Genomic DNA, 23,359 nt, shown 5'->3' on the forward strand with positions numbered 1-23,359 from the left:
TCATAATTATCATAAATGGTAAAAATGCTCTACATTCCACCAACTCATTCCACTCCCATATCATTTAAAACTAATATATATAAGTGAGACTTATTCCACTAACTTTCTTCCACCCAATTTTCTTAATATTTATTAAAACCCGTACCGGAATGGAATGAGACTCCTATTCGCGGACGGAGGGAGTAGTAGATAAACAAACGTGGTGCAGTGCACGAATAAAATTTCATGATTTAATTTAATGTATTACTTACTACAACAATCAACGTAGATAATTAATGAAAACAAATATGTATATTTTTTTGATGCAGTAATAAATAAATATTGCAGAGAAGTGTGATTCGTTGCTAACTCATTAATGGAATGTATTAAAAATGTCAACAAGATGATATTGAAATGTCAACATAAACTTAAGTTGATATTTTAATACATTATGTTGACATTGATATTTAAATGTCAAACACAGTTTATTAAAATGTCACCACATATTTGTGTCGATATTTTAATGTGATCGTGTTGACATTTAATACACTACGATGATGAGTTATCAAGTTAGCATTTTAAGAAAAGATAGCATTTTCAATGTGAAATTTTGCAAATTTGAATTACATATATACAAATTGTCAAAAGAGGTTTGGCTTATAAAGATAAAGAAAGGTTATCAAATTCACAAATTACAATTTATAATAACTTTGAAATGAGGCTAATGTGAACCAACAGAGTCAATACTTACAAAACAGAGAGAGAAAGACTGTATATATAATATATATCCATTTGCGAGAAAATGAAAAGAAAGACGATATGATTTGTAGCTATCAGGCACTGCCCTTGATTGGCTCAGCTTCAAAACTTCCTGCAGCCTTGCCATCTGATTCATCCAAGTAGTCGGCACGAGCATTATCAGCCAGCATCAATGCGACCAGCCAGAAGAGGCACGCGTCAAGAGATAGAAAAGCACCTCCACCGAGAAGTCCGGTCTTGGCTGTAGGGCACGCGGTTTCCAAATTGTGATGAACATTGTTTGTGTGGTGTAGCTGCTCTGTGATTGTAGGCCATAACAGCATCACGATAGCCAACGCAGCTGTCGACCTTAAACAAAAGTAACACAGAAAAATTAGACCAAAACTACACAACGGAATAGATGAGGGTCGTTGCATACATCAGCAGCTTTCGACCTTTAACAATAATAACCGGACTGGGACGTGCATGAACCCAACATAAATATATACGTATATACAAAAGCCGGATGTGGAGGAAAAATGAAGATAATGAAACAAATCTGTCATAATTCAAAATTTAATTTCATATTCACCAAGAAATTAAGAGGAAACTTAGATTATTTATATGATATGATAATGACTGAGCAATGAGTAAAACTAGACGAAGCTAAGAGGGACAGAACAGAGGTAGAAAGAGGTACGAGCACAAAACAAAAGCAATGGGGCCGGCATCTGTGCAAAAGGATAGGCATATATATACTTACAGTGCAACACCAAAGAAGGCAAGGAAGCCTTTGTTTTGGAATAAGGCTGCCTTTGGAACGTGCTTCCCTTTGTACGGGTAGAATAGAGAATACCAACCAGCAACCACGCAAACGACAAGGAACACAAAGGATGAATATCCCAACGCCACAGATGGATCGGATGGGTATTTGCAGATCACAACACCCTTCCCGGTTATTGGAGTTCCATGTGGAGGCTGCAGATTCAAAGAAGATCAAATAAGACGGTTTATAGCTGATCCAGACTCGATATCACCTTGTCTCATTTAGACCTCGACACATTCTCATGGAAAGACAACCATCAACATAATGGGCAAAATTTCAATGATCGCATCACAAACACCATAAAGAAACATCCATTCAAGATCCCAATAAATCATTCCAAGACTAATAATTTGGTGAGCAGAAACACCATGTGAATTTTGATTAACTAAGAACATAAGTAATGGTCTTTTTTTATTTTATTAGATTGTTAAAGAAGTCACCTTTTTGTTTTCAGCAACAACCCCAAGAATGAAGGAGAGTGCTCCAAGGAATGCTACTAACAGTGCCATTTGCTTCATCGTTACCGCCATTGTTTTCAGCTTGCCTGTGACATATCACACCATCGAAATTTCAAAGGCACAAACAGGAGATTAAGAAGATGCGTGAATGATTTGGGGAAATAAATAAATTATAAAATAAAAAACCTCTAATTCACTCAAAATTGAAATCGAAATTCTATCCAATTTGCACTCAAAAGGCGAAGTTGCAATTTTGCCTGAATCAAGCCAAACCTTAAAAAAAAAAAAAAGAATCTCGGAATAAAGATTAAAGATACAAACAAAAGCATTCAATAAAATCGATTAGAACAGAGATTATAAAAGCTTTGCATACCTGTAAACCAGGAAAATAACTTTCTCGTCTCTCTCAATTTCAAAGCTGGTGCAGGTGGAGTGTAGTGAGAAAAAGAGAAGAATTTACGGAGGAGAAATCGGCATTGATAGAATTTGACAGCTCTCAGTTGACTTTTTTGTCAGATTATATTACGATTCCAAATCGGCGGGGATTCATTTAGATATAAATTCAATGCGATTAAATATAAATTGAATGATAATTAAATGAATCGTTTGTATAAATCTGCAAAACTGCATTCCAATTGAGAACAGTGGAGTATACCACATGATTCAATTTAAATTAAATTGAATCATTTTTATCCAACATATCTTATCACAAACATATTATAAATAATTAATGATGATTTTTTTAAAATTGTGTTGAATAGGTAACACAATTCCACTTCCATTTTTTTTATCACGATAAAGATTTAATTAAATATAATCATTTTTATCAAACATATCTCATCACAAACATATTATAAATAATTAATGGTGATTTTTAAAAATTGTAGTATTGAATAGGGAACAGAATTCCACTTCCATTTTTGTTTTTCGAGTAAACTGCAAAAATAGTCCATGGACTATGCGTTTATCTCGTCAATGAACCCTGCACTTTTAAAATATCCCTAGACAACCATGGACAAAGCGTTTATCTCAAAATAGTCATTTCCACTATTTCGTGATGAAAATATCCTTTTGGAGGTTTTGGGGGGTTTGGGCAATTTTGTCTTTTAACATTTTAAACCTGATATTATTTCAGTGATGTACTAAATCTGATGTTATTTCAAAATTATCATTTTTCTTCCCTTTTGTCATCCTTCACTTTGTTTTTTTATTTCAATATTAGATTTAATTTTATAAGACTAAATTTTAAATTTTGATTTTTAAATATCAATAAATTTTTTAATTATTAAAATTTACTATTAAATAACAAACTAATAGTTTTAATCAATATTTGATATTTCTAATATTTAATCAATAAGGTACGACAACGCCTTAATTTTAATCAATATTTAATAGTTTTAATCATAAATAGATCATATAACACGATTTATTCCGAAATAAATATACATCTAATGTAAGACTAATATAATTTTCGGTTATTAGTTTGAAAACAATCAAAATTAACTATAAAATTTTAAAAAAATTCTCCTATATCAAATTTTTAGTCAACTTCATAATATTTAATCACAAGCAATTATAACAACCGAAATGAATGCTAAATAGAATAGCTCTTATTTTTCCATCATGATTAATCTGTACTTCTTCAATTCAGCTGAATATTATATTAAATAACAAAAATTAATAGTTTTAATCAATATTTATAGTGTCCATGAATTAATAGTTTTAATTAAAAAATTTATTGATATTTAAAATTAAATCTAATATTGAAATAAAGAAACAAAGTGAAGGATGACAAATGGAAAAAAAATGATAATTTTGAAATAATATCAGATTTAAAATGTAAAAAGACCAAATTGCCCAAACCCCCAAAACCATCCGAAAGGGTATTTTCGTCACGAAACAGTGAAAATGGACCATTTTCGAGATAAACATGTGGACAATTAATATAGGACGGACGAAAATGGCAAAAATGGACAATTAATGGGGTGCGGTGGGAGTATTTCCTTTTTTTATCTGTCTATGAAAAGTACTATATATGAACTTTCTAATTTGAAATTTTCAAATAGCATATTATCCCTACACTTCATTTTATTTACAACTTACTATGACAATATCCCCACTCTCCACTAATATTATTTCTACTACCCCTCTCTCTATCTCTCTTACTTTTTTCTTTATTTATCAAAACCCGTGCGAACCCATTGTTCATATTCTTTGGGGACGGAAGGAATACTAAATATAAAAATATTTAAATAATTATTGTTAATAAAATTAGTAGTACTCCCTCCATCCTAACTATATTCATATGTAACTTTTGGGTACGAAGATTAAGAAATTGTGTTGAAAAGTAGGAGGGATGAATAAAGTAGAAAATATAAGAGAAAGTAAAGTAGATAGTGGAATAAATTAAGAGTGATTTAATGTTTTATTTTTTGTTAAAAAAAGAAATGACTAAACTTAGTTGGGACATCCCAAAGAGGAATACAACTCAACTTAGCTGAGACGGAGGAAGTATTTTAAGCAATGCAAACTTATAGTAAAAATATTATTACTAAAGTAGTTAGGCTTAAGTTAAAGTATTAAGATAGTCTATAAAGTGTGCATTCCATAAATATATGTGCACTTTTCATATTCGTCTATCTCACAAAAATATGTGCATTACATTTTTGGAACGTCATCAATTTAATAATGTAGGTTTCACTGACACTACTCTACCATACCATTTTCCCATCTCTCATATTTTACCAATTTTGTCTTAATTCTCGTGCCATACTCGTGTCTATATTTTTATGAGCGAAAGGAGTATCAACTAAGTTTATGTTGCCATTTCAATGTCATCATGTTGACATTTTAATATCAACGTGTTGACATTTTTAATACACTGTGTTGATTAGTTAGTAGAGTTAGCAACTTAAAGTTAGCAATATAACACATGCTTGTAGTACAAAATACTCCATCCGTCCTGCAATAGGAATCCTAGTTGGTTATGACACGAGTTTTGAGAACTAAAGACTAATGAGTTGAATAAATTAGTGGAATATGAGTTTCACTTATATATTACTCCCTCCGTCCCATTCTAGGAGTCCCGGTTGAGTTCAGCACGGGTATTAAGAAATATATAGGAAAGTTGGTGAAAAAAAATAGTGGAATGTGGGTCCTACCTTTTTATATTAGTTTTATAATAAAATGTGAGTGAAAAAATGTTAGTGGAATGTGAGGCCTAATACTATTTATGGAATATTCTAACCGAGACTCCTAAAGTGGAACATCTAAAAATGGTAAATCGGGACTCCTAAAGTGAGACGGAGGGAGTATCAATTTTAGCGAAATAAGATTTTTATTGTGAGACGGATCAAAATAAAACTCTTATTGTCAGGCGGAGGTAGTAATATTTAGTTTTTTTTAGCAAATAGTTTCTATTTCATACTTTATAAAGTTAATAATAATTATTATTATTCTTTTAAAATCACACATTTTTGCCTAATTGATTGTTATAGTCTATATTTCACATGAACAAAAACTTTAGTTGCCTAAATCATGAACCTATCCCTTGCAGTTAACTTTTCATAAGTAAAAATCTGATTTTGTGAAAAATTCTCTATAAATTATAATTTTTGTGGCAAATTTTAAAGTTTGCGAAAAATACAAAATTCTGATAAAAATTTGTGATTTCAGATATCAGTATCTCAATATTTTATAAGATCATTTGATATTGATAATTCACAATCTTAAGAATAATATACTCCCTCCGTCCTAACGTAAGTGACCTACTTCTTTTGAGTACGAAATTTAAAGAATGGTAGTATTTAAATAAGTTAAAGTGGAGAGAGTAAAGTATGAGAGAGGGAAAAGTAGAGGAGAGAAGAGAGAATAAAGTAGGTGGAGAATAAAGTAAGAGAGATGATTTTTTGCTAAAAATGGAAACATGTCACTTAAAATGGAACATCCCGAAAAAGGAATACAAGTCACTTATCTTGGGACGGAGGGATACAGGAGAAAAATAAAAAAAAGGAGGATATCGAGCGCAATGAAAGTAGAAATAGAACATTCTCGGGTTCTACTCAAACCGCCAAATGCAAAAATAAAAAAAAGAAAAAAAAAAGAAACCCTCTTATTTACAGTAGTAGTACCTTGCGCATTAACGAATGTACTTCAGCACCCCCTCCCCAGCCTCTATAAGTACGCTCTAAAACACACAACGCGCACAGTCATTTCTCCTCCAACTCTCCATCAAGCTGTGTTCGAATTGAAAAAAATCAATTTTACAAAATTTCCGGTAATTGAACCCGCGAATCGTGTTGCCGTTGTTTCATTTCGGTGCCAATCGTTGCAATGGAGGCGCCTACGGAAGCTGAGCCTCAAATTCAGCCGGCGCCGGCGGAGGGGGCCGAGGAGCGGCAGGAGGAAGATGAGAACGACATTTTAATGGCCAAGGCTCAGTCGTTGATAGATAAGATCACTGCGAGCCCTGGAAACCCTAGCCCCAACGTGCTCCATGCCCTCGCCACCATCCTGGAGGCGCAAGAATCAAGGTAGGTTTCGCTGCTATGCCACGATCAGCGAGCTGAAATCAATTTTGCTTATCTCGTGTTCCATTCTCGTGGTTTTCTTTCTCACGCGATGCCAGTTTTCCATTTTTGTTGGTGGTAGAAATTAAGTACTATTATGTGATAGTGAATTTGAATTGGTTCCGAGAGTAAGTGCGTTGTTTTGAATAGTTTGATTTGCTGAAGGACACTGAGCTGAAGGATTGTGAAATTCTACGTAATTAGTGTTGCTTGTGATGTTTGTTGTAATGCATGTGAATGAGGTAGGCTAGTTGGTAGTATAGAACATTAGTGGTGGTGAAAAGTACTTTGTGTAAAGAAGTTGAGATACTAAGTTCCTCTATATATCCATGATCGACCTTGTGTGTGATTTTGATTCTTGGCTGGAAACATGAATTATAGTACTCCCTCCATCCACCAATAAACTTCTCATTTTGTCATTTTCATCCGTCCACCAATAAACTTCTTATTTGCTTTTTACTACTTTTGGTAATGGATCCCACATTCCACTAACATATGAAAGTAGGACCCACCTTTTCAACCAACTTTCTACTACAACCTGTACCGGGTTAAAACTCCCCTCGTATTGGTGGACGGAGGGAGTAGGATTTTATGACAAGAATCCCTCTGTTCCTCTTTTGCTGGACTACCCATAGCTATGCCTCTCTTCTTGTTAATGTTGTTGTCTTCTGCTACTTAATTCATTATTTGATGTCCAGGTGTTGACTGTACAAACATGTTTGTAGGTTAATATAGTGGGTGAACCTTGATTGCCATAATTTTGTTGTGGGCCACAAAGAAAAGTACTATAGTCAGGTTCTGTCTTACTTTTGGGCCTAAGGTGTTGGGGTATGTATACCTGTTAGTCTGTTACCTAGTCAGGATAGTTCTTTTGTATGAAGTCCAAGTATCGTCAAGAACTAGTTCCCATTGCATTGAGTTGATGAGAGAGTAGGCTGCCCACTGGCTGCATTTTTGTTTTGCAATATGAGATGATAATATCCATAATATCTTCATTCTTGTTGAAACCTTTTTGATGTGATGCCAGAGCTGTATATTTATTTATCTATATATTTACATATATGGGTACTGACTCTAGTTTAATTTTGGATGCATAGCTACATGGAGGGTGCAGATCAGCCTCCGACAAGTATTGGCAGGTCTTCTCATAATATTGGGCGACTTGGAAATCTTATTCGGGTATTTGACTATTCATTGCTCTCTTATGCTTTTGGTTTTGGGCCTTTTGACAACCATTTGTGCTAGTTTGTGTGATGTGTCTCTGTCTAATATGTACGATAGGGAGGAATATGGTCTAAATGAGAGTTCTTGGCTAAGCCACACCACTCTGTAGCATGTGACTTAGTATTTTTGGAATATGGTTCTGTGTGGCTGAGTGTCATTTAAGCTACTGCTTTAACTAGTTTTGAGGTGTTTTGCTTAATTTATCTTACTTTCTACAGGAGAATGAAGATTTTTTTGAGTTGATAACTTCAAAATTTCTTAAAGCCGGCGCACATTCAGTATCGGTACAGGCAGCTACTACCAGGATTCTTTTCAGTTGTTCGCTAACTTGGATGGTATGGTAGTAGTTATTGATTTATGAGAAACTAAATGTCTCGATCTATTTGTTTGTTGTGGGATATTAGATATAGAGATTTCTTCCTATTATCCATAAACTTTGTTAATGTTCTTGATGGGTTCTAGAGGGATTACTTTGTTTTGTTTATAAACATTGTTTGCTGTTTCTGATGGGCAATATAGGCTTACTTTCTTCAATTCATGAACTTTGTTTAGTTTTCTTGATGTAATTAACCTTGAATGCAGTATCCACATGTATTTGAAGATGATGTCCTAGCTAACTTAAGACGGTGGGTGATGGAGGATATTCCCCGCTCATCTGGTGATGACCGTCATTGGAAGCATGTCACAGTGAAAAGAAAATCGTCAGACTCTGAAATGTTACGAACATACTCTACTGCTCTTCTTGCTATATGCTTGACTAGGTTGGTTCTGAAACTATCATATCTTTTTTTCGCCAAATCTTTTTGTGGTTTCTATAATTCTCATTGTAACTTTTTCCTCCATTGGCATTTCAGTGGTGGTCCACTTGTGGAAGATGTCTTAACATCTGGAATATCAGCTAAGCTTATGCGCTATTTAAGAGTTCGGGTTTTAAGTGATACAGGCCCAAATCAGAAAGATGGCAATCCATCGGTTGACAACAAAAACGCACCAACCATAACCTTCCCTAAAATGAAAGAGGAAGGCAGGAGTAGGTTGCGGCTAGCGGCAGAGGCTTCTCACTTGGATGTTGACACTTCGAGAATGAATATCGATAAGGATCAAGATAAAGATGCTGCCGTATTGGATGAATGTGGGATTGATGAGGACCCCCCTGATAATATGGTTCTAGAGGTTGATGGTTATGAAGCAGAAGCAGATGGTGAAGAAAAATGCAATATCAGAGATTTTTGCGAGTCAAAAACAAAACCTTGTGGAAGATCTCATAAAGAGGAAGAGGCTGAAGAAAATATGAGAGACGACTCTTCCAGACGAAAAACAAATCGTGGATTTTCCAGAACACGAGGAAAGGTTAGGTCCAGCGAAGGAGTATCTGAAACTGAGCAAGCTATGACGTCCCCAAGCTCTGGCAGTAGGTCAGGGCAGGCACGGAGTGTGAGAGACAGAAGTGGAGCTAGAAATCAGGATCTGAGGAGATTTTCAGATGCTAAAAAGAGTCTAGGAAGGAATGATGTTGATACTTTTATCCCCCAGAGAGACGAAAATGATGATTGCTTCCAGAACTGCAAAGTTGGCAACAAAGACATTACTGATTTTGTTAAAAAAGCTGTGAGAGCCGCTGAAGCTGAAGCGAGAGCAGCCAATGCGCATGCTATACCCATAAGGGCGGCTGGTGATGCTGCTGCTGAAGTGGTTAAAACTGCTGCATTGGAGGTACTACTTTCTTCTCTCTTTCTTTTTTCTTTCCAAATGTATATATGCATGAACAATTCACACATATCTGTTTATATCGACCCAGGAATACAAGAAGACAAATGATGAAGAAGCTGCTGTGCTTGCTGCTTCGAGAGCTGCCTCTACTGTCATAGATGCTGCAAATGCAATTCCTGCTCCAAGGTAGGCAGTATGTTTTACAGAATAGCTTGGCATTGATGAAATAGCTCTAGAGGTTTCATGTTTTGCGCCATCACTTACTCTATAGTTTTTACTTGACCTTTTGCCCCTTGTAGAAATTCAAGCAATGTCGATAGCGATTCAGGCAATTCAAAGGCTACTGATGCAGAATTTTGTGAAGATATTGGCGAAGTCTCAATCCCGGACAATCACTCCCTTGCGACATTAAGGGAGAAGTTTTCTATCCAGTGTCTTGTAGTGCTGGGGGAGTATGTTGAAGTTCTCGGTCCTGTGATCCATGAGAAGGGGGTTGATGTCTCTCTTGCACTAATGCAGCGAAGTCTTAAGCACAAAGAGGCATCAACCGGTATGATTCTTTTGCCTGATATTTTGAAATTGATCTGTGCCTTGGCTGCTCATCGGAAGTTTGCTGCATTATTTGTGGACCGTGGTGGCATGCAACGACTGCTTGGTGTTCCAAGAATTGCATTGACATATCTTGATTTATCATCCTGCTTAATTACAATTGGTTCAATCCAGGTAATTTGCTGTGTCCTCTTTAGTCACTGTAGTTTCTTATATCTGCATTTTGATATGACATTGTAGGTCTATGTATATCCTCTCTCAAGCTCTGTATGCTCATGCATTAGTATTTGGTTATTACTAGAATTGACATGCCACATTTCACTGACAAAATATCTTTTGCAGGGGATAATGGAGCGTGTTTGTGCCCTTCCTTCAAATGTAATCCATCAGATTGTGGAGTTGGCTCTACAACTTCTTGAGTGTCCACAGGATCATGCAGCCCGAAAGAATGCTGCATTGTTCTTTGCTGCTGCGTTTGTCTTCAGAGCCATCATTGATGAATTTGATTCACAGGATGGTTTGCAGAAAGTACTCTCCCTTTTGAATGATGCTGCCTCAGTAAGATCTGGGGTTTCTGCTGGGCAATCAAGTAACTCAGGATCTCTTCGAAATGACCGGTCCACCGCAGATGTACTGACATCTTCAGAAAAACAAACAGCTTATCACACATGTGGAGCACTGCGACAATATTTCAGAGCACATCTTCTTTTGCTTGTGGATTCAATAAGACCTATGAAAAATATTCGAAGTGCGCCTAGAAACATTTCTAGGGCAGCATACAAGCCACTGGACATAAGCAATGAGGCAATGGATGTTGTTTTCCGTCAAATACAGAAGGATCGGAAACTGGGACCTGCACTTGTGAAGGAACGTTGGCCTGTAGTTGATAAATTTTTGGCATCAAATGGTCATACCACTATGTTAGAGTTGTGTCAGGTGTGGTTTAGTGTTTTTGTACTTGCTCTGTATTATTGAATCTTAGTTCTGTGTTAACTCACATGTTGCACTTGTAGGCCCCACCAGTGGAGCGCTATTTGCATGATTTGCTTCAGTATGCCCTCGGTGTGCTGCACATTGTAACTTTGGTACCTTATAGCCGCAAACCTATTGTAACTGCCACTTTAAGCAATGATCGAGTGGGCATAGCTGTCATCTTGGATGCTGTAAACGGTGCTGGTTTTGTTGAACCTGAGGTAAAAATTGCACCCTGTTTGCTTATCCTTTTGGGCGATTCTTTGTCTATTTCACAGCTCATTAATTATATATCATTTTAAAATCTCAGATTGTTGAGCCGGCATTGAATCTGTTGATAAATCTTGTTTGCCCTCCTCCATCAATCAGCAACAAACCAAGCTCTAACATACAAGGCCAACAAGCTTATTCTAGCCAAACTGGAAATGGTTCTGCTGTGGAGTCCAGGGACAGAAATGCAGAAAGGAATATTATGGAACAAGCAGTCAGTGTTCCTGTCCAGAATGAAACAAGGGAACAAGGTGGAGAACCTGCTTCTGTGGATAGAGGTGTCTCAGTAGCTCCATCATCATCAACTACTAATAACACATCGTCACAAGCATCTTCATCTACAGTGGCATCTGGCCTAGTCGGAGATCGAAGGATATCTTTGGGTGCTAGAGCAGGTTGTGCTGGGCTTGCTGCGCAACTGGAACAAGGTTATCGGCAAGCAAGAGAAGCTGTTCGTGCAAACAATGGTATCAAGGTTCTTCTTCAGCTTCTCCAACCAAGGATGGTAACATCCCCTGCTGCTCTTGATTGTCTTCGTGCTCTGACATGTCGAGTTCTTCTTGGTTTGGCCAGAGATGACACAATTGCTCATATATTAACAAAGCTTCAGGTTGGTATTGCTTGATATCTGATATATTGTTTTGCATTGACTCGCAATCAAGTAAATAAATTGCTCCCTGTGTAATAGATGAAGGTTTACCAAAAAATTGTCGTCATTTTGGTTTCTACTCAGGTAGGAAAAAAGCTCTCAGAGCTTATTCGAGATTCTGGGGGCCAATCTGCTGGAGGCGAGCAAAACAGATGGCAGGCAGAGCTCGCTCAAGTGACTTTTGAGCTGATTGGAGTAAGCATTAGTTTTTTCACATGAATTCTGAAATATGAGACAGGGTGGCTGGGCCATTGCTAATCACTGCAGTTTTGGCACATTTCTTATATATGCATAATTTCAATTATGGTCAAATGAATGTACGTCAGCTAACATTGTTCAGAGTAGTTTAGCTGAATAGAGGTAATAAAGGACATGATGTAGCCTTTGGAATATCACACAAGAATATTGCACACACCATCTACAATTGTACATAGCATTGAGCATTAAGCCAGACAACAAGGCTTGGGTAACTAATGATATACTGTGCAATACATCAGAAAGTGCAATTTTTTGAGGTAAAAAATCAAGAGTAGGAAGTTGCATACTAGTTTATTTCTATTCATGATGTTGTTTTGCTATTTGAAGGTCGTAACTAATTCTGGGCGTGCGAGTACTTTAGCAGCCAGTGATGCAGCTACCCCAACCTTGAGGCGTATTGAAAGAGCTGCCATAGCTGCTGCTACTCCTATTTCTTATCATTCTAGGTATTTAAGGATTCTTGTTCTGGATTATAAATGCATATAATTTTCAAATGTCTGTTTTCATCTCATGCCCCTTCAAATTCAGGGAACTTTTGCTGCTGATGCACGAGCACCTTCAAGCATCTGGTTTAGCAGAAAGTGCAGCTACACTTCTTAAAGAGGCTAAGTTGACACCCTTGCCATCGTTAGCGGCCCCTTCATCTTTAGCACATCAAGCCACTGGACAGGAAGCTTCTACAGTACAAATTCATTGGCCATCAGCTCGTGCTGCTTGTGGATTCTTGTCAGATAAATCAAAATTTTCTCTTCATCAGGAAGATTCCAGTTTCAGATCTGATTCAGCTTACTTGTCTTCAAAAAAGAAAACATTGCCATCGTCAGCTGCTCATAGTCACTCAAAAGTTTTACTTAAACCAGAGGATAGTCCAGTACCTTCAAGCAGAGAAGTAAACTTCAACTCTGAAAAAGCTTCTTTAGCTGCAGATGGTGTGGGAACTCCATTACTGTCTGTTCCGAAATTTGGTGGTGATGCGGATACTCAGGTTAGAACCCCAATAGTGTTGCCAATGAAGCGAAAATTGACAGACTTGAAAGAAAGTGGATCAGGCCCATCAGTAAAAAGACTCAACACTGGTGAGCATTCACTTAGATCTCCTTGTTTCACCACACCTAATTCTTCTCGCAGAAGTGGTCTGTATTCAGATGCAACTCTGTTCTGCACACCAATGTCTACTCCGAGGGAGTATCAGAATCGGGATATTGATGAAAATCAGTTGGCTGGTCTGGCTTCTTCCTCCCAACTGCTCAATGATCCACAGCCTTCTGGCTCTGAACGGCTTACCTTGGATTCTCTTGTTGTCCAGTACTTAAAGCACCAACATCGTCAATGTCCTGCACCAATCACAACTTTACCTCCTCTTTCACTCTTGCAACCTCATGTTTGTCCAGAACCAAAAAGAAGTCTCGACGCTCCATCGAATGTCACTTCTCGTCTTAGCAACCGTGAGTTTAGAAGTAGGCAAGGAGGAATTCATGGGCTTCGAAAGGATCGCCAGTTTGTGTATAGTAGATTCAGACCATGGCGAAGTTGCCGTGATGACACTAGTTCACTTTTAACATGCATTGCCTTCTTAGGGGATTCTTCTCGGATTGCTTCTGGTGGGCATTCTGGGGATCTGAAAGTATTCGACTCCAACAGCAACATTGTATTAGACAGTTGTTCAAGTCATCAGTCTCCTCTTACATTCATGCAGTCTCATTGCTCTGGCGAAAACCAGCTTTTACTTTCTTCTAGTGCAATGGAAGTTCGCTTGTGGGATGCATCTATGGTTTCTTCTGGTCCCAAACACTCATTTGATGGAATCAAAGCTGCCAGATTTAGTAATTCAGGTGAAATGTTTGCAGCATTAAGATCAGATTCTCCACGCCGGGAGATTCTTTTGTATGATACTCACACCTGTCAGTTGGACTTGACGTTGTCGGATACATCTACTAATGTTTCTGGTCGCGGGCATGCATATTCACTGGTTCATTTCAGCCCATCCGACTCTATGCTGCTTTGGAATGGTGTTTTGTGGGATCGAAGGGTCTCGGGTCCAATTCATCGCTTTGATCAATTTACAGATTATGGCGGAGGCAGCTTTCATCCTGCTGGGAATGAGGTATGATGATAGTTCACATTGATGTTGCATAAAGTACTACTGGTCTTTTATATGCATATTTAAGATTTTTTAATTTGAATTAATGTTCTCATTTCAACCTTCTTGCCACTTCTTAAAATCTGTTAACAGGTGATTATAAACTCCGAGGTGTGGGATCTCCGAAAATTTAGGTTACTTCGGAGCGTGCCATCGTTGGATCAGACAACAATAACATTCAATGCTAGTGGCGATGTTATCTACTGCATTTTGAGGAGAAATCTCGAGGATATCACGTCAGCTTTCAACTCTCGCCGTGTGAAGCACCCTCTCTTCTCTGCCTTCCGCACTGTGGACGCCGTCAATTATTCCGATATCGCCACAATCCCTGTCGACCGCTGCGTGCTCGACTTTGCAACTGAGCCAACGGATTCTTTCGTCGGTTTGATTACAATGGACGACCAGGACGAGATGTACTCCTCCGCGAGGGTGTATGAGATTGGGAGGCGCAAGCCGACAGATGATGACTCTGATCCCGACGACGCAGAGACTGAGGAGGATGAAGACGACGATGGAGACGACGATGACGATGACGGTTTGGACGGGGTTCTGGATGAGGATGGTGATAGTGATGCTGATGATATGAGCAACGACGACAGTGTCAGTGACTTCGATGACGATGAGGAAGATGATGGGGATTTCCTGATTGCAGGGCTCGACTACGACACTCCTGAAATGCTGGGGATCGTATCTGAGGGAGACGAAGAGGACGACAGCGACATTCTTGAATCGTTTAGTAGCGGGGACGAGGATGATTTATAGAATGATGAACAAATCAGATTTGGGAAAAAAGTGTGGCTGGCTCAACTGTGGAGAATAAGGTGGTGTTTGGTAGGGGTGTGTGACAGCTCTTGCATGAGTTGAGTTCCATGGTTAGAAGGTACGATGAGATTGTAATTAATTTCCTTTTTCAAGATAATAGGAAATGAAATATGGCATTATGTGGGAACAGTGTAATCCAATTTTGTCAGTGATTCTTTCAAGAGTCATTAAGTTTTTGGGCATCCTCTAATCATGGTATGTTTATTGAAGAAGTAAAAACTGTGTTCGCTGATTGATCCGAGCCTTGGTCTTATTTTCTCAATTAGAATTGTTATTGATTTTGGGCAGAGGAGATTACAGATTCATTTGACTCTGGTTCTTGTTTTTCTTAGTTCGAATTCATGTTGAATTTCATGACAAGAATATTCTAATTGGGTTGATGGTGTTCTTGTTCACTAGTTTTTGACATTGTTCGCCGGTTGAAATAATTATTAATATAAGGCAATGTCTTGATATCATAATTAATAAAGTATTTTATTAATTTTTGAAGTCGGTATTTTTTTGGAACAGGATGATAGTATCATCTCACAATAAGGGTGATTTAGTCATCACGTTTTATCTATTCTAATTTCGGATACTAAGATACCTTAGTTACTACACTCTCTTGAAGACTTGATTTTGGGGAACGTTTCAATTCAAACTAACAATACAGAGGGGATTATAAAAATGGTTTCTGAACTATGGGTTTATCTCGTCCATAGTCTCTGGACTTTAAAAATAGCGTCAATAATCCGTGAATTAAGGGTTTATCTTGAAATTGGCACTTTTGCCTTTTTTTTATACGAAAATACCCTTTTGGGGGATTTTGAGGGGTTTGGGCAATTTGATCTTTCTACACTTTTAACATTTTAAATCTGATATTATTTCAGTTAGGGAAGTGTTATATTGCTAACTCATAACTTAATTGCTAACTATAACTAAATAATATCCATTAGATATTCAAATTAAGAGCTTAGATCATTAATCCCCAAATGTCAATACGATCAACGACAAACGTCAATAAGACCATATGATTAATTCCAAAAAATATCAATAGGGGTATTAATGTCAATTAACTACATGTTTACTATAACTAACTTTTAAAAGAAATCCCAAAACTTTAAATTCATATAGTAACATATATCAAATTAAAGATAATTTCATAAAGATTCCAACGATATTTTACATGCATATGTTCCGACGTTAAAAAATTAAAAAATTTCAAATTTTTTTAATTTTTTCGTACAGCAGAAATGTCAACATATTATATAATATGTCAATATAATACATGTAGAATGTCAATATACGCAATGGGTTAACATTCTTAAAGCATTGTGTTGACATTCTCAAAGCACTATATTGACATTTTCATCCAAAACCCTAATTTGGAGTTTTTTTTTTCTTTTTTGATTTTATTAATAAAAAGGATAATTACACGTGGCAAATTCTAGACCACACGTTTTCTAAAATCCTATGGCCTTAAATTAGTTGTAGTTAGCAATTAAATGATGAGTTAACAATTGATCACTCCCCATTTCAGTTATGTACTAAATCTGATATTATTTCAAAATTAACATTATTCTTCCCTTTTGTCATCCTTCACTTTATTTCTTTATTTCAATATTAGATTTAATTTTACAAAATTAAATTTTAGTCAACTTCATAATATTAAATCACAAGCAATTATAACAACCGAACGAAGGCTAAATAGAATAGCTCTTATTTTTTCATCATGATTAATACTACCTCCGTCCACCAAATTTGTCCCACTTTGGCCCAACACGGGTTTTAAGAAATGTAATGGAAAGTGAGTTGAAAAAGTTAGTGGATTGTGGGTCCTACTTTTATATATTAGTTTTATAATAAAATATGAGTAGGAATGAATTAGTGGAATATATGGTCCACTACCAAAAATGGTAAAAGTGAAATATGACAAATTTTGGGGGACGGACGGAAATGGAAAATGGGACAAATTTTGGTGGACAGAGGTAGTATTATTTTTCTGTACTTCTTCAATTCACCTGAATATTATATTAACTAACAAAAAGTAATAGTTTTAATCAATATTTATAGTGTCCATGAATTAACAGTTTAGTTAAATTTTTTTTGTATATTTAAAAATCAAAATATAAAATTTAATTTTATAAAATTAAATCTAATATTGAAATAATAAAACAAAGTGAAGGATGACAAAAAGGAAGAAGAATGATAATTTTGAAATAATATCAGATTTAGTACTTAACTGAAATAATATCTGATTTAAATTGTGAAAAGTGTAAAAAAACCAAATTGTCCAAATCCCGCCGAAACCCCCAAAAGGGCATTTTCGTACAAAAAAAAACCAAAAGGACCAATTTCGAGATAAACCCTTAGTTCAGAGACTACTGACGATATTTTTCAAGTTCAGGGACTATGGAAGAGATAAACCCATAGTCCAGGGACCATTTTTGTAGTTCACTCTAAAATAAAATATTCAATCACTTTTTTTTTTCTCTGCCCAAACGAAGCATGTCTTATTTGCAAGTCATTCTTTCGATGGTTACATGGTTACTTGGCACAGACACGGACAAGATGTAGCATTTACTTTCGCGATGACTTGAACTCCCGATCTAACGGAGGAAGCATGAACGTCTTGCCATGAAATTGTGTCTCATCGTCAAGACACCCCATTTTTACTTATTATTTTTATTTTTCTTATAACTTATGTGGCATATTTTCGAAAAATCACCAAACTTGGTCAATCACATAATTCAGAAAAATAGCCGATTACACCATAATTTTGACATGTTTCTCATTTTCCCCATAATCTTGAGGGGGTGTATAACGTGGAAGACGGAAAATATTATGTGAACAAATGCCCAGCTACTTAAACAAATGTTGTTGTTTAATACACGTAGTCGGACATATTTTTTATTTTCACACATGTTTGCGCAACATTAATAAATTCAATGATGTAGCACACCAGAAATTTTCCCCGTAGGACAATTGAGAAATATAAAATTATAATATAATCAACATTTTAAAAGGTTGTATATTGAAATTTGATGTTATTTTTGGGATATTGGTCCCTAAAATCATGAACTTTGGTCAAATTTTAGTATTTTTCATGAACTTTAAAATGGTTCTAGAATATCACAAACTTTACATTTTGTTTGTTATTTCCCATGGCAGTCCAAATAAGATATTTTCGGCAAAATTTTTATTATTTGTGGTCAACCGTGAAATGTTTATACTACTATTTTAGATTACATTTTAAGTTCGTGACAAGTAGGATAAAAAGCTAAGTAGAAAACCACGTTGATTTAGTACTCCTAAGTGGGATAAAAAAATGCACGGAAGTTGGTTGGATATAGTGATTGACCTGTCATGGAAAATAACAAACAAAATGTAAAGTTTGTGATATTTTAAACCGATTTTAAAGTTCGTGGAGATACCAAAATTTGACCGTTCATAGTTTTAGAGACCAATATCCTGTTATTTTTTCTGCAATTATTTGCCTGAACTATAAATAAGCATATTAAATGCTAATTAATCAACAATAATGAACATCGAATACTTTAGTCAACACTCATGGGAATAAATACACCATATGTAGTTTCATTATTTTAGTCAACACATATTCACTGAGAGTAAGATGTATAGTCACGACCCACGAGATAAACTAAACCTAGTGACGCCCAAGTCACTCTAACAAATCCTAGATACCAACATCTGTAAAGTAACCTTAAATGAAAAATCCAATTATATGACCTTATCTTGTAGGGCTGGACACGGTTAATAAGGTTCTCATCGGTGTCGGAAGGTAGAGACGATGCGGCGACTATCAATAGTAATGGATGGAGACGGAGAACAGAAATAAACTCTAACCACAAAGGATTGAAACGGAGTTGCAGTGAAAATGACAACTCCAAACTAGGTCGAACACATAATTTACTTTTGTGAGGGTTACATAATCCAAATTTCATATTCGAAATGTTAAAAAGAAATTTCCTTGATATGCTTTGATTACAAGAGCTTTTATACAATAATTTACACTTTAACAATATTATTATAGGAACATTTTTTTTTGGTAGAGACTTAAGCCTCTTGTCAGACTCATTTGTGTATGTCGTTGGCTCCAAAGACCGAATGTAATTGGTCGACACCACCTAGATCTGTCATTGCTTATATATTTAGAAAAACACACACACACACACACACACACACACTCACTAGTGTAGAACGACAAATTACGAATATGACCCTCAAATGTAGATGGACAAGTTTCTTAAGAAAGATTAATTCATCAAACCTACTTCTGACCTAACATCCTTAACAGGAAACACAATCTTTGATCATGAAATTACAAACAAAGAATGAATACACAGTCCCCACTTTACTTCAATCTTCACACCCACACGCATATAACATACATGTCACGTCCATTTTATAAACTCCAAACACGATTCTCTTTCTTCTCTATTTTCCTTTTTTTTTCTTTCGCCCTAACTTTATCCAAAAAGAAAAGAAGCGTTTTATTATGGTATAACTAGAATTTTCTTCGAAACAAATACATTATACATTCACCACCATCATCTTTATTTGTGATGTGTGTGACAAAATTAATTAACAGTGTTCTTGATTAAGGCATCCCAACTAAAACACTACACACTCAATAACAAAATTTAATTAATAGTGACTTAGTCTTTGTTAAATAACTATAATTTGCATAACAGCCAAGGATTTTGCAATTGTGTTGGTGAAGCTAGCATGATAGTAATATTTATAAAATAAAAAATTTCACGTTCTATAATTTATGGCCAACTCCACACGTTTTACTCTTTTGGACAACTGGATCATTTCTAACATGATTTGAGGGGATGCTTTTTCTTATGGGATTGAACTTATCTTGATAATAACACAATAGTTAGTTTCATGAGATTTGATTAGGGTTTGTTAATTTCGCGTATAACTTTTCAAGAACCGTCTTCTGCGTTCACACACACGGGAGCCGGTTTGTGATTAATCAGAATAACAACTAACAACGATGCTTCGGCCTTCGGCTTGATTATTTGATTAGACAATGGTGAAGTGCAGCACAAGTTTGCTATGCTTCTGATTTTGATTGCATGCACCAAACATTATCTTTAATCCAACTTTATTTAGTTATTTAGCTCAATTTTTGGATCATGTAACTAACAAAATTTCTAGAAATGTTACAGATGTGCAAACAGGATTAATTTTTGCTAAACAATTATAATAGTTCAAAATTGGTAATTGAAATGACCTAGTTAATTATACGTATAACTTATAAGAGTATTCATTTTACAAGGAAAAAAAATATGAATACTACATGTTATTTCTCATGGTACAATAATATGACACATAGAGTCTCATTTGTTGAATTTTTTTGGGATCAGTATAAGGTGAAAAGCATTGTTTAATGCAGTTTGTTGTTAATTATTCTTTCTCTCATGCATCTTAATCAAAGAAAATAAAATTTATATGGAAATTGAGAGACATAAAGGAGCAATCAGTGTGATTAGAAATAATAAAATTTCGAAGTGTTGGACAAGTTAGAAGAGAAGATGGAGATAGATAGCTGCTGCATTTTGACTGATCTTCAAAGGCTCTTCTTCATTGATGATTTTTTATATGATAAATTATCTTTGCAAGTTTATAACGGCTCCACTATTTCTAACAAAATACTGCTAAAATACAAAAGAGACGATCTTGGGATTTATATAATTAAATTCAACTGACAATATCAAAACACACGAAAAATAGACAGCAAAAATTTAGGCTTTTAGCACGAATCTCATGATTAAAAACAATATTTATGTTTGTCTTTTGCGATTTTAATATCTAGCTGTTTATTTTGCTTTACGAAAAATTTCAAGTGGGGCAATAAATTGAATGAAGTACCCAATCACATAAATGGATTTAATTCACAGCATGTTTGATTTCATAAAGTTTTCATTTTGGCTCATGGACACCGTACATACACGATACACCTTTATTAAATTCTAGTAATTTAAAATCAATAAAAAATAAGAGATTAATCCTACTTGAAACTAGATCTTTGCTGATAATCTAAATAACCTCTAACTATTTATTAACAAAATAATTAATTGATAATTATAATTTTAAAATTAATAAAAATAAGATTAATTAGCAATTACAATAATTTATTTTTCCATTAAAATTTTACGAATGAAAAAATGGAGTTGACGGATTAGGTCAAATATATGCTGTGGTGTTGGACTATATAAATCATAAATAACGTGTTACTGTTAATATAATCTAGTAGAATCTTGAAATATGGCAAATAAAATAGTACTCCTACTGCTAACCTTTTCTTGAAATAAAGAAACAACTCGTCAATTAACAATAAATTATTAAAAGATACTATATGTAGTGAGATTAGGCATTATAAGTTTCAATTTGCAAGCTCCGACTATTTATTTTGTGCTCAAAAATTGTTGAAGATGCTCGGAAATTTCCGAGAACTTTTAGTGCTCGAAATTGTTTGCTCGGTAAACATTTTTTTTTTTTTTTTTTTTTTTTTTTTTTTTTTTTTTTTTTTTTTTTTTTTTTTTTTTTTTGTGAAGCATCTTCTCATATCATATTTCTAATCATTTGGAGTAAAATTCACTACTAAGTTTATTTTCGGAATTTTATTTGTGAGATATAATATTAACGACCTTAGTTAATTAACATACACGTGTGATTTTTAACACTCATGTGACATGTATATAGTGCATTCTCCGAAGCACGCATTACTTTCAAAAATGAATGTTGTCGATTTGGATAAGTTTAATTGTAAAAATTACTAAGCATAGAAAGAAAGAAAAAAACTTGCATGATATCGTGTCGAATGTAATGTGTCCAAACCCTAATTAGTGATAACGCATAATTATTTATTAATTCCCCTCCAACTCCAACCAACCATTGGCACTAATCTGGAGACTAAATCGTGGCGATAATTAATATGAGGTGAAATTAACCCCGTAATTAAGGGGTGATTAAGCATTTCTAATAGTTCTAAACGTCTTAATTCATAAGTGTGTGATGAGTCATTATATTTTTGTCACAGTTTCGCCATAAGTTGATTTCAATTTTTTTATATGTTCGTTACCCTAAACCTAAGTTCAAGGTTTCGAGGAACTCCATGGAAATTAGTGATTGAAATTACACATTTTCGTAGTATTTGTATTTTTTTTACTATATTTAGTTCAAATTAAGTATACAGTTTATATTTCTCTGGTTCTGCAAGAAACATACATTATAATGAGATTATTAGGATTTAGGAAGACAATCTTGTAAATTAACTCAATTACACTTTTTATATACAAACTCAATACAATCTTGTAAAATAAAGTCTTACATACTCACACTCTTGCAATCTTGCCCTTAATTTGTACAAAATGTGATTAGAATCTTAGCTGTCCCAACTTTTTAATATCGATCCCAACCAATATACATAGCTTTATTGGGTTTTAGCGTCATGTTGTTTAATTAACATTCTAATATGGAAACATAACCACAGTCACAACCAAATAGTAGTTTTTAAGTGTGATCAATGACCATATTCGAAATTTTGGAGAGCTCATTCTCATTCATAAGTATTTTTAAATTTTATAGAACTTCATAAACTTCAGATCAATGAGCTAGTTCGAAGATAATCTAATTCTTTTTATACTTAAATAACTACATTTGATTTCTTATACTGAACTTAATCATAATTAGAACTTAATTTATAAAAGTGCGAGCCCTAAATTATATATCCATTTTTGGATTTATTGGTTTTGAATTTTGATAATTAATCAGAGGGGTACGATCTTTAACTTGGCTTGAGTTCATGTACTAACCCAGTTTTCTAGGAAAAACTATATATACTCAAAGCATACATCATTAGTTAGAATTCTATATAGAAAAACAATATATGCTCAAGATACAAGCTAGATTTAATGATTTATAATTGCATCTCCCTGCAAAGTTATGTAAACTTCAATCTCGGTATACATTAAGAGACACGAGAGCCAATAAATATTATGGCATCATTAAGTTACTTGGACAATATTATACTCCCTCCGTCCCATAGAAATAGGCCGAATTTCTTTTTCGTCCATACCATACAAATAGTTCATATTCATTTATAACAACTTTTTCTCCTTTGCTTTTACTTTATCATTTATGGGCCTCAATATCCACTACATTTTTTCAACAATTTTTTCT

At 35.0% G+C, this 23,359-nt stretch overlaps 2 protein-coding genes across 3 annotated transcripts; one reads left to right on the forward strand and one right to left on the reverse strand.

Annotated features, from left to right (window-relative positions):
* Positions 1–617: 617 nt before the first annotated feature.
* On the reverse strand, positions 618–2,570 carry LOC125212200. 2 transcript variants are annotated; one of them, XM_048112295.1, is made up of 5 exons: positions 2,375–2,570; positions 2,188–2,274; positions 1,984–2,087; positions 1,481–1,695; positions 618–1,086 (listed from the first exon to the last, which is right to left on the reverse strand). In XM_048112295.1, exons 3-5 carry the CDS (start codon positions 2,071–2,073, stop codon positions 813–815), a joined length of 579 nt encoding a protein of 192 aa, XP_047968252.1. In that variant the 5' UTR covers positions 2,074–2,087; positions 2,188–2,274; positions 2,375–2,570; the 3' UTR covers positions 618–812. The 2 variants fall into 2 exon arrangements, with proteins under 2 accessions (XP_047968252.1, XP_047968251.1); XM_048112294.1 differs by lacking the exon at positions 2,188–2,274 and having other exon boundaries at positions 2,375–2,568.
* Positions 2,571–6,111: 3,541 nt separating this feature from the next.
* Positions 6,112–15,345, forward strand: LOC125210669 (DDB1- and CUL4-associated factor homolog 1-like). The gene is made up of 14 exons (XM_048110230.1): positions 6,112–6,533; positions 7,667–7,748; positions 8,012–8,128; positions 8,376–8,554; positions 8,648–9,506; positions 9,592–9,689; positions 9,803–10,226; positions 10,395–10,988; positions 11,066–11,245; positions 11,335–11,904; positions 12,028–12,138; positions 12,529–12,647; positions 12,730–14,305; positions 14,435–15,345. Exons 1-14 carry the CDS (start codon positions 6,334–6,336, stop codon positions 15,101–15,103), a joined length of 5,778 nt encoding a protein of 1,925 aa, XP_047966187.1. The 5' UTR covers positions 6,112–6,333; the 3' UTR covers positions 15,104–15,345.
* The last annotated feature ends 8,014 nt before the right edge of the window (positions 15,346–23,359 follow it).

This window comes from Salvia hispanica, chromosome 3, assembly GCF_023119035.1.
Source record: "Salvia hispanica cultivar TCC Black 2014 chromosome 3, UniMelb_Shisp_WGS_1.0, whole genome shotgun sequence".
Taxonomy (NCBI): domain Eukaryota; kingdom Viridiplantae; phylum Streptophyta; class Magnoliopsida; order Lamiales; family Lamiaceae; genus Salvia; species Salvia hispanica.